Source organism: Sinohyriopsis cumingii, chromosome 6 (genome assembly GCF_028554795.1).
Source record: "Sinohyriopsis cumingii isolate HCF-2022 chromosome 6, ASM2855479v2, whole genome shotgun sequence".
Classification (NCBI taxonomy): Eukaryota; Metazoa; Mollusca; class Bivalvia; order Unionida; family Unionidae; genus Sinohyriopsis; species Sinohyriopsis cumingii.
Window position 1 is genome coordinate 131,574,272 of NC_142966.1, and position 12,928 is coordinate 131,587,199.

The following is a 12,928-nucleotide window of genomic DNA, read 5'->3' on the forward strand; positions in this document are numbered from 1 at the left end:
CTGTACACTTCTGTCTCAAACATCTGACTACATCTCTTTCTCATTCATATGATTGTACACCTCTGTTTCATACATATGATTGTAACTTTTTCTCATACAAATGATTATACATATTTGTCTAATACGTATGATGGTACACCTCTCTATCATACATATGATTGTACACCTCTGTCTCATACACATGATTGTACTCCTCTCTCTCTCATGCATGCGTTTGTTCTCCTCTGTCTAATACATATGATTGTACCCTTCTGTTGCATACATATCACTGTAACCTTTTCTCATACACATGATTGTAGACCTCTGTCTCATACATATGACTGTATAATCGGACAATATAGTTTCGTTTTGTCCATCGTTTTCATTGGGAAAAGATCAGTTTAATACAGAAATTTAGATCATGGGATTCCATATATTAAAACCTTCCCCTTTCCAAATATGCATTATTGGACCATATTAAGAATAACTCTTTGCAGCCACATATCAGGGGTCATCGTGTAACCTTTACACACAGCAAATCAAGCTAATTTTAAAAGTCAGTCGATCCCTTCAGTATGTATTGCACGTTCACAGGATCTGATTCAGGGGGCAACAATCCATCGTCCCCGGGCATTATCTACTAGCCTTAATTCTCGTGCATATAGAGTAATCCGGATTGTATAACGATAATGCCCCCACCACATCCCTTTTCGGGTCTTTTGAATTGTTTTAGTCCACCCCATTAAACGAATCCGCAACCACTGCGTGTAACCAATGATTGGTGTATGTACTCAAATTGTGGTTTTATGCTGTAAACTAATTACAGTATACGAGGTTCGTGTTGTTTTTAGTATTAACCTGATAATTGGTTTATAATGTATGTGATCAGGGGACATAACACATGTTTCAATGATTCTACCAATCACATGGCGCTATTTATTCAGAGATCACGAAAACTTTAATAAATATTTAAAGTTTTAGGGTAGGTCATGTTAATGAATAAGACAAAGCATGTGCAAGTGAAACTCTTCAGTTTCTTTTATTTGCATGTGAAAAAAAAATGCAGAAAGAAGCAAACAAACTAAACAATTTGTTCAGACTTTGATAAATCACCGGCTTATTTGTGTTGAATAACGCTTGAAGTACGACTATATTCATTAAGCAACGATGAAATATGGGACTTCAATAAGGCAAATACTCTCAACGTAACTATTATGTGTTCTGGTGGGGTTATAATAATAATTGTCAATATGTACATGTGATAAATATGTCCTTATGTTTTCACATGTAATATGATATTTCCCATAAGGCTATGCAGCGCTTGATTGTGTGCATCGGCGTAAGTTATACCAGTAGAAAGAAAATCAGGCACTTTATACCTGTCATACTTATAGCAAGAAAATCAAGCACAAATAAATGCAAAGTGCATTACCTTTCAGACATGGAATCGGGCCACAATTATTACTTTCGGTTCAGTGCAAACGAAAGGAGTCCCATTCTATTTTAAGTGCAATTTTTTCTTCTCTCCTTTTGGTGGCGAAACAAAAGTTGGATTTAGGTATTCATAGCATTGATTAAAAGTAATTGTTTATTCTTAAGAATTTGAGCATATGGTGTGGTTGTCTGTGTGTACTTCGGGGACAGAGCACAGCGAGTAATGAAGCATTTATCATGTTCCGGTAGTGAAATCTGTGACTCAGTGCACGGGACTTTGTTTAAAGCTCATCCTATGCAAAATATGCCTCATTACACATGCTAGGAACCTCGCAGTGGGTTCATCATTGAAGGTACTTTAGAATAAGATGTGATTTAGTATCATCTGGACACAATGGAAGGTCAATGGAAAGTTCAATACCGAGAAACAAATGTAAAGGATATATAGTAAAATTATAGCAAATTAATTGCGATCTGAGTCCACATAGAAATTATAGTTTTGATGAAGAAATTTAACTCGAGAATGTGAAGTCATTTCCCCTTACTACCTTAACAATAATGATGTAGGATTCACATTACTAGTTCATTTCCTACAGTAAAACAATGGACATAACCGTCAAATTACAAATTCAGTAATTAGTTCATGATCAAAGCTATATTTCTCAGTATAGACCCATCCTTGACACAAACATCAGAGAGAGAGAGAGAGAGAGAGAGAGAGACCAATATACACCAAAAACAGAATTAAAAATATACACCAAACAGAACGGAGTGCTATCCCTGGCTTCTTCAGGAGTATTTTTGATGTGCAGAATTACTATTTTTATACAAATAATGATACCGTGCAATTGTATTACTAGTACGCCATGTGCTAGGCACGAGTGCATATACCAGCGACTTTGTGGCATAATTTTTTGCTGGTGATGAGTGCTTAGTCGTGATGGAATGGTGCGTGCAAGCAAGGCGATAGAGAGATTCACCTCCTTTCTATCTTGGCCGGTAGATCTCTCGATCCGGCTCTGAAAACGTAACGAAAATGTCTTGCTATAGCTAGACCGAATGGCTCTTTAAAAAAAGAAACATGTAAATGGTTCATAACTTAATTCATTATAGAACCCGTCGTGGTTGTCAGAATAAAACCCTTGATGGATATTCGTCAAATAAACCAAATAGTATTGACATTGGGTTCCTGATATAAATCAAATTGTACATTCCAAAAAAAAACGTTTATTTCATATAACCATTTATCTCGTTATATACAGATTAACAGCACTTATCTCTTTATCTACAGATGAACAGCATAGTTTTATTTTTATTTTTACACACATTTTTGCAGAGAGATCAGCTGTGATCAGTTCTAAGAAAATCAGGACACAACTTACTTATATGTGTCATGCACATATGAATGCAAGTGGCTGTCGAAGATATTCGGACTATATTGACTGTCGAAGATATTCGGACTATATTGACTGTCGAAGATATTCGGACCATATCGATTTCGTGTGCCTATTTTCCGATCATCCACTCTACTGACAAAGTTCGGTCGAACATCTTCAGGGGTTGGTAGCCAGGGCAGAACCCCATTCTGACTTAACAATAATAATAATAATAATAATAATGACAACAATAATAATAATAATAATCATCATCATCATCATCATCATCATCATTACAGCACCATGCGCGGTTTACCAGTTGTAAACACGTGTCTGAGCATGGATTTAAAGGCTTATAATTTTTCCTGATTTTTCCTGCAACATATGGTCGGTATTCTTATAGCAACTACACGATAATATACTAACTGCCTACTAAAATATTTGGTTGTTTAAACACAACCTACAAAGCTCTACTACAAAAGCACGTGCAAAGTCAACATTTAAGCACAACCAAGATAACAAATGAAAAGAACCTCATGAGTTTAATTAACTGAAGACAAATGTGTGAGTGTTTTACCATATATCAAACTTAAGCCGTAGGTGTGTGTGCGTGCATGGAAACATTCTCCTTATAACCTTTATTTAAATATGGGAATTCATTAGATGGTGGATGATTCTCGTGAAATAGCACGCAACATTCAAAGCTTAACTACAGTTGTGTGTGTTGTTGCGTCTAAGGATATACATGTTCAACATAAACTATTATCTTACTGCAGTTGACATAGGTTTGGAAGGAAATATCAATATTTTGATTTGATTCTGCTTAAGACGTGACTTCAAATCATGTTATTGGATGGATTCGGATTAAACTGACCTCAATCGTGTTATTCGATGGATTCAAATTAAATTGTAAAGAGGAGATTTAAATACTATTCTGGTATTTTGTTTTTACGTATATCGTCCAATTTTGGTTGAAGTCTTTGCATGAATTATTCTTTTGATAAATTCTTTAAACTCTTGGAAAGTATATTACTTTATTTTCACATCTACGTACTGGAGTGATCAGCTTATATTCATCAGGACTTCGAACCGGAAAAAATGGTTCCCTCTGTCGTTTTCGTTCCTTTTCAATCGGTTTTGGACTCGCCTCTTCCATTCTAAAGATCACAGGTCTGTCTGTATGCTTTATATCTTGCCGTGGTCGTGTAGGTTCCCTCTCTATGGGCGGCTGTAGTCTTTCATCAATATCAAATGGGGGGATGGATTCAGGACGGACCGGAGAATTTATACGTTTTGAAGACGTGGGGTATACGCAGGCGGGGGAGATTTTGAGGGCGGCAGTGCCCGATAGCCGGGATTCGTGGCTTCGTTTGGAATAACAGTAGGTTTTGGCTAAAAGAAAGAAAAAAAAAACAAATATTGACAGTTTCGGTTAACCACGCATCTTGCATTAACGTGACATCTTCGCCATACGAAAGTCTGGTAAAAGGTATATACTGATGACAGTAACACTCAAAACGATGCACTCCAAGTACGTGGTAAAGTCGCCGAGTGGTTCACAGATTAATTAACATTATTAATAAAAGCTTTGATTACATCTGTGCACAATCTTCTAATTATTCTTTACTGTTTTGACCAACCACAAGAAACAGTAGGTAAGTTTTCTCTTATGCACATAAAATCTCGAAAATTCTCATGGTGTGGCACCACCTCACTGAAAGGGGCACCCATTGCCTACTTTTGCACGAATACATTCTACCGCCTCTAGAATCCATATGTATGTTTATATATATATATATATATATATATATATATATATATATATATATATATATATATATATATATATATATATATATATATATATATATATATATATATATATATGCGTGTGTGTGTGTGTGTGTGTGTGTGTGTGTGTGTGTGTTTACATGTTTACATTTTTCGATCATTTACAAAAAGTGCCTTTGAACTGAACGGAATAGGTGGTATATTGTTTAGAAATGAAATAAAAGAACGAAAAAAGAAAAGAGCAACACCTATCGGTTAGTAGACTCTGTTTGCACAGAACCTCTTACGGTTACGCAAGAGTCTGGTTAAAAGAGACTAAACTTTGTATTAACATGCAACGATTTAGCTATGCATATCACGTTGTGCACATCATCAGCTGTGTCTCATTAAAATTATCAAGTGAGATCTTTTGGTAGCCTCCTGTTCCAAGTGATTTGTTAATGTTTCTTCACGAACTGAATGCGATACTGGCAGAGGCATCATATTGCTGCAACTATAACTGGAGTTCTCTTTCTAGTCTCCGTTAAATTGTTCAATGCTTCTGAATTTTAATATTACCGCGTCATTGCTTATAAAACAAATAACCAGAAGACTGTGGACATGCATTCTGTTTTTAGAGATACTGGTTCCAACGTATTCACAGTGCCAATAATTACAAGAATAGTATATACACAGGTTAGAAGGACAATTTCTAAACCTCATTAGACAGGCGTGTTTTCATGTTCACTTTATGAAAACATCCTGTCCCAGGTTCTGCAGTCCAAGTTTGAAAGAGAGAAAGAAATAAAATAAGGGAACAGCTTACCTCGTTGACTTTTGGCTGTGGATTTGGCTTAATTACTGGCTGCTTTTTCCTGTCTGGCAAAGACTTGTATTGCAACATAAATTTCTGATATTGTTGGCGCGCAGCTTGCAAATGCTCATGAGCAGCGTTGTACTGTTTTCTTCTCACTTTGTCAATAAATGATTTGAGGAATAGAAATGAACGTTTATCTTTGGTATGAATCTGGACCTCTTGAACTCTTTCATCAAAATCCTCGTACACGAAGTCGGTAAACTCGTCTGTCAACCTTGCATATTCGCCAGCTTCAAGATATTGCATTAACCGATGCAACGGTGTATCCAAGTCCTTAACCGCCATTTTTGCCATTTGTAATCAGTAAGTTTCACTTTTGTTTTTTCACTGAAAAGTGTAATTAAAAAAGGAAATTGATTGTCAGTGAAAAGATCATACGTTCCTGGCGAGTTATCTCCCTTGATAGGCTTATCCCACAATATATGAAAGAGCAAGAACTGTAAGGAGCGAGTGAGAATGTCCTGAATTAAATCGGAAGGCAATTATGAAAATAGCACCAAGTCTTTTAAATGTGAACACCAAAACAAATTACATAAAAAGACATTAAAATGTATAAAACTAGTGTACGATAAAATTTCCTGGCAAGCTTTCTTTGTTAAGAAATGGGTAGCGGAGCAACGATATAGATATAGGCGAATATATAAATATATATATATATATATATATATATATATATATATATATATATATATATATATATATATATATATATATATATATATATCGTTCTGATTATTATTGCAAAATTGTATGTATTTGCCACTTCTTTTGCTTCTTTAAGACTTTCAATGTGACATTGGACAATTTTGTTTCTCCGCAAATAGCGGAGTTTCCATTGAGATAGCGTTATTACGGCTGATTTTGTAGTTTACTGATTTATCGAGGATGTGAAAGCAGAAAATTAATTTACTCTTTGTCAGTTTCTAAGGGTTTTCTGTACAACAATACGTAAAATTACAGGTCTTGCTGGATGATCGGTATTAAATTTAGATTGTGAGACTAATATGTGTATACAATATTAGGTCTTGGTGGCTACATTAGAATTAAATGAAGATTGAAATATTGTTGTGTGTATATAAGGTTCCATGTCAACTTAAGTAAACTGTTCGGGAGATGGTGAACTTGCCATGACGTCTTCTTCTTTAAATAACGAAGCAAGCACTCAGTGATAGGTTGAAAGCATTAGACTGTGGATTTCTAAGGATTTTGGCTGAACAATCCATTATTAGTGAACTATTTTTTTTTTACAATTGACTTTGTAAGTTCATTCATACTGTTATTTTAAATGTATGAACCAAAGACGTACAACGGTTTTAATAAACTCCAATGCTGCAACTACTATTTCTACTACTGCTACAACAACTACTACTATCACCATCCCCACTACCACTACTACTACTACTAGTACTACTACATATAACAATTATTATATGAAGAGCGGAACCTTTATGTCAAACCCACGATCGAAGCATTGATACGAAACATGTGACCCTGACAACAAGGTCAAAGGCTTGACCACACATGTATATAAATAAATTGCCTTTTACCTTATAATGAATCATTATAAGTATGAGCAATATCCCAAAAATGGGTTTAGAGAATAAAACAAATAAAGATAAATTTGAATGGAAACATTAACAGACTATAACCTCGACATAGAAGTAATGGTGCGAGCGTACCTGTTTCAGATTCGTCACAAGCTTGATGTGAATCTGTTTAATGAATTTTAGACACGCATACAAATGAAAACTTCAACCAAATCATTTAGGAAACTTCTTGAAGATGCCGGCGTCGTTGATGTCGTGGCCGGAAAATTCACTGCTATATCTCTCTTTTCAACTAAGGTGGGATCGACTGCAACAACAACAACAAATAATAATAATAACAATAATACTAATAATCATACTAATAATAACAATTTATTATTATTATTATTATTATTATTATCATTATGTAAATTTTGTTAAATGTAAGTGAAGTAATATGACACAGCTGAGGATTATGGAATATTTGGCAAAAATATATACATACGCAGGCACAAAATTACAACAGCCGATCATATAGTCTTTCTAGCCTAAGAATTTCGTATAGCTTTATCCCATTTTTTTTATAAACATTTATTTACTGTATGTAGTCATTAATACTGTATATACTCCTTTAAAAGTGATGTTTAACTGCAAACAACATAGATCCTTTTCTGCCGTTGCTTAATGCGACGTTAGATTGGGTCTGTATTGTCTCTTCAATTGATTAATTCTAACAAACTGGATGGACCCAGATCCGCTTGCGTATTATGCGTTGGCGGATATGTGTCTGTGCAGTTTGCAGGCTGGAATCAACTTACAGGCAAGTAAATAGGGTAATAGAACGATTGCTGTCCTAAAATTTATGTTTTACTTTCATCATTTTTGACGGATAGGTTCTACTACTTTACAGTTTTTTTTATCGAAATATGTGAAGTAAATCTTTTGTTTTCTTTTATCTAATCCAAGTAAATTAATATGTGATTATTATAACAAACTATTATTTGTCGACAACGTAAACTTTCTGCATATATTAACGAAAGTTTACTTACAGTTTTCATTAAGCGATGATCTATATTCCACCAGGCAACATAAGAAATCCCAAATTATTTTTTAAAGAGGGCATAGAATTTTAAACAATATGCCATACGTCGTCTTAGAAACTAAGCGTAATGTGGAGGTTCCAATAATCGAAAGCTTTTGTGTAATACTAACAATGACGAGTTTCATCTGTCTGTTATTAGTTAAACATTATGAAGTCCTATTCAACACCCTCCATAGTGCCCGAAAAACGTTTGCACCCAATCTACCAGAAATCACACATACTATATAAGACTCCGTAAACACACGGAAAGATGATTTTTTGGAATAAAATGGAAATGCCTGTTCTAAGAGTCAAGAAAAGTCTGGTACAAGTAATTTTAAAATTATATATGTACAGAATAAAGTAACGTCAGCAAGTTGTATATTACGAACGCAAGTCATGATAAAGGTTTGGGTTTTTTTGCGAAATATAATTGCGAAGGGATTATTGAGTCACAACAAGATACAAAAATCCTTTCCTCGGTAGAACTTTCATTTAATATTTTTCAGCCATGTCATGGATATCCTAGTGCGGTTTCTTTTAGAATCATGAGGCTTGACGAAATCGTATATACTAACAATAACTGAGTAACCTTTTAATGTCCTTAACGCTTGCACTACATTTGGGTCACTCTGGAACACAATATACTATCGGTCTTGTCTTTGTTTTAGTTTAATACTTACGACAAGCACACACATACACACACATACACACAAACACACCCACATGCACGCACGCACACACACAGTCACCCACACGTACGCACGTACACCCACACCCATACGCGCACACACACACTCATACATGATCGCACACATACTTATCCATGCATACAGACTGACGGGAAAGTTGATAGATAAACAGTTAGTCAGACAGACATACATCTATATTGATAACGGAGAAACCAAAATCATCAATTAATTTTCTTTTTTGTTGAGAAGGAAAATCATACCACTTAATACAACGTCAATAATTTGAGGTGAATACAAAACGATGTTTTAGAAATTCCAGCCTAAGCCAAAGTATGTAGTGTTTACATCTGTGTTGTATATGTGTGTGTATGTGTATATGCGTGTGTATGTGTATCTACATGTGTATGTGTGTGCATGTGTGTATGTGTATGGGTGTGCATATGTGTATGTGTGTCAACTAGGCTTGTGTGGCTTTAAAAATAGAAATTTCAAGCTCCTGTAAATATGTAGATGCTTGATAAATATGAATAAATTACAACATTTTGTTAGTAAAAACATGCTCTGGAATCCAATGTTAATGGTGTGTAGAATCAGGTGACAACTCTTTGTGACAACTCTTCTAAATTATACTGTAGAAATCTGGAAATTAAACAAGTTTAAGGTCTCATAAATATAAGGTGTATGCCAGATTTGGTTGAAATCCAATAAGCCTTGTTAATGCAATGCTACATTACAGTTATGAGAGCGGACAATCAGGGGCCATAACTCTTCTAAGTAATTACACGAGCTAGTAAATTAATGCTCCAGAAACTAAAGTTAAGGAGACTGGACAGTATGAGGGTATAACTTCTGTACTTGATGTTTTTGAAAGCTGAAAATCAAACATAATTGTTATGCGACAGACAGACGCATGGACAGTCGTGATTACTGTAGTGTTCCGCATACTCTAGTAAGTGGAGCCCTAATAAATACACCTTTAACAATTTCATTTAACTTGACCAAAGCATAAATGTTAGGCATCCTTTGGCGAATGTTTGAGCTATCTGCAAAGGTTACATCGCAAAAAAATCACCATGTTTGCTAGAATTTACTCTTGAATATTGTGGATACATAACACTAAATCCAATAATCCTTCATAAAGTATGATGTCAATTTCAAAGTTAGCAGGGTGAACAATCAGGGGCAGTAACTCATGTAAAGCATGGAACATTGAAAAAGAATTCATTGAAGGTTTCACGAACAATTGGATGCATAAAACGTCATCAGAAACCAAGAAAATACTTTACTATGTAAAACGGTATTAGCTGAATGAGAAATCGTTTAAAGTCTCATCACAATAAAGGTGCATACCAAATATTTTAAAATTCCAACAATCTTTATCCCGGAAACCACTGACACTAGGAGAAAATCAACTAGGGACCATAACTATTGTAAATGATGACGTACAATTTTGAAAATCGATTCCTTCCAAAGTCACCCCAGTATAAAGCGTCATACGACATTTGGTTAAAATACATGTACATTTATTCACATTAAAGTCTTCTTGTCGAAACCAACTTGGTGATCAGTTTAGGGAAGTGAGAGATCGAGACAAAACAATATAAATCAATTCAAACGTTGAATTCAAACCCTAAATCTACAAGATTTGCTGTTATGGAGGAAACAATACAATTTCTAATTGTTCCTTTATTTTGCTGTATTGCCAAGATAGGTCACGATAATCAAAAAAAAAAAAAAAAAAAAAATATGTCCGTCAATATGTATGCCTCCATAAAATTTTCAGACTGTAAATAACCCAGGATCATCGATGGTACATGGTTTTAAATCCACGGTAAACATGGAACTTGCACACAAGATTTCTAAATAATTTTATTTAAATAGCGTACATAGTTTATAATATTCAAATTCTGCGCCGGTATATCTCAGTACACCTTCCCTGCTGAAAAACTCAGTGTATTATATTCAATATGCAGCATTAACGTTTGAGTTGTTGACATCATAGATGTTAAAAACGTTAAAATTAAAATAAAAAACGTAAAAAAACGCATTTTTTTCTCAATAAATAAAACACGAAAAAAAAACGTTCCAATAGTTTTTAGGCAACACAAAAATAAATATTTTACTTATTTACACGCTACATACCAGTTTTAACGTTTCAGTGATACAAATGTATACACGCCTGGCCTACACTACCAGATATCAGCACTATGTTGTAGCATGTTTACTTAAAGTATCGTAGGCTAGCATCATAGATTCATTATTGATCGATATTTGTTATCTAGAGTATGACAGAGGACCGCCTGTATGGCCGATGATAAAAAAAAATGGAAGTACCAAATATAAAAAACGCAAAAACATAAAAACGTAAAAAAAACGCGTTTTTCGAGGTAAAATAAAAAACGAAAAAAACATTTTTATCATCTATGGTTGACATGCATTCCGCGAGGGTTGTCTGATGCGACTGTGAACAATGTGAACACTGTGTTACCTTTTAGTAATCATGATGATGTTTATGGTTGTGTTTCACAACACATCCTTATTACATATAAATATATAGACAATTTAAACAAATTACATCCAACAATAAAATTTACATTCAATGTCTCTAAAACTAAAGTTTCATTTTTGGACGTAGATGTCGTGAAAAATGAAAATAATGACATTACTACCATGGTTCATGTTAAAAACACAAATATTCATCAATATGTTGAATATTCTTCATGCCATCCTAAATCATGTAAAAATGGGATACCATATAGTCAAGCAAAAATATACAGAAGAATTATTTCGGATGACGCTGTTTTTAAATCATCTTTGACAGAGTTAGGTCAACATTTTTTAAATAGAAATTACCCTATTGACATCATTAATACTGCTTTCCAAAAAGTATCTTCTCTTACACAGCTTGAATCTTTACAATATAAAATCAAAAGTAGAAATGAAGATATCATTCCTTTTGTTATTGAATATAATCCAAGTTTGCCTAATATAGGTAAGATTATCAATAAATATTTGGATTTATTAAACTTATCATGTAAAGCAAGTGTTAAATCGCTACACAAAAGCAAACCCACACTTGCTTATAAAAGATCTTAAAGATTTCCTAATTCCAAATTAGAAAAACCATCATATAAAATAGGATCATCAACTAAATGTAATAGACCTAGATGTTCACACTGTTCATTTATTAATGAAAATACTTCTTTCAATAGTAATAATACGAAAGAAACTTTTAATATGCGTTGTGATACTAATTGTGCAACATCAAATGTTATTTATTTGATAACATGCAAATAATGTGGCATCCAATATGTTGGACAAACTAGTCAACAAATATCTAAGCGTATGAACCAACATAGATCAGATATAAAAAAACTATATCTATCAATCATTTTCATCTCATATTGTCGCACATTTCAACAAAATTTCCCATACATTGCAAGATTTCTCCTTCCAACCTATTGTTAAAGCTGATTCTGAAATGGATCGTCTGCTAAAGGAAACCTATTGGATTCACCGTCTTAATACGGTATATCCAAAAAGGTCTATATTCAAAAACACTATATGACATTTATTAATTCTGTTTTTTCTCTTCTTTTTTTTTTTTCTTTTTTTTTACTTCTGAATTTTGTCCCCTGTTTACAATGAGATAAGAATATTTTCATATTATTTTACTTTGCAGAAAAACTTAATTGTTAAAAGTATAATCTAATATCATAAAAATAAGTTTGCTAATTGTTTAAAATGAAATTGAATATATAATTAATTCTCAATAGAATATGATTAATTATTTATAAAATACTTGATAGTAAGCGTTATGCACACCGTATTTTTTTATTATATAAAAAGAGTTCTGATAACCTATTGTGTGCACGCCACTATAATTAAACTCAACAGTATCCAACTCTTCACATCGTATTAATCTTTCGCCTGTTACCAAAGATTGCCTAAAGATTATCTTTCACATTTTACTAAAGATAACCTCCTATTCTAGAAGCGGAAAAATTAGTCTGGATAAAAAAGGAAGGTAAACAGTGATTCAGGAGCAAGTGGAATCCAGCTGGGAAGCCGAACCCTTTGGTGAGTCCGTTCCAATCTTTCTCTTTATTCTTCCTTACACGACATTGCCACTAAAATAGCACTTTCCCTTTAAGGACACTATCGCAACACACATCACCACTACACATTAAATT

At 33.8% G+C, this 12,928-nt stretch overlaps 1 protein-coding gene across 1 annotated transcript; it reads right to left on the bottom strand.

Moving 5' to 3' along the window:
- Positions 1-3,230: 3,230 nt before the first annotated feature.
- On the bottom strand, positions 3,231-5,720 carry LOC149797982 (uncharacterized). Its single transcript, XM_089960515.1, has 2 exons — positions 5,386-5,720; positions 3,231-4,181 (listed from the first exon to the last, which is right to left on the bottom strand). The coding sequence occupies exons 1-2, from the start codon at positions 5,680-5,682 to the stop codon at positions 4,074-4,076; spliced, it is 405 nt and encodes a 134-aa protein (XP_089816641.1). The 5' UTR covers positions 5,683-5,720; the 3' UTR covers positions 3,231-4,073.
- Between the last annotated feature and the right edge of the window lie 7,208 nt (positions 5,721-12,928).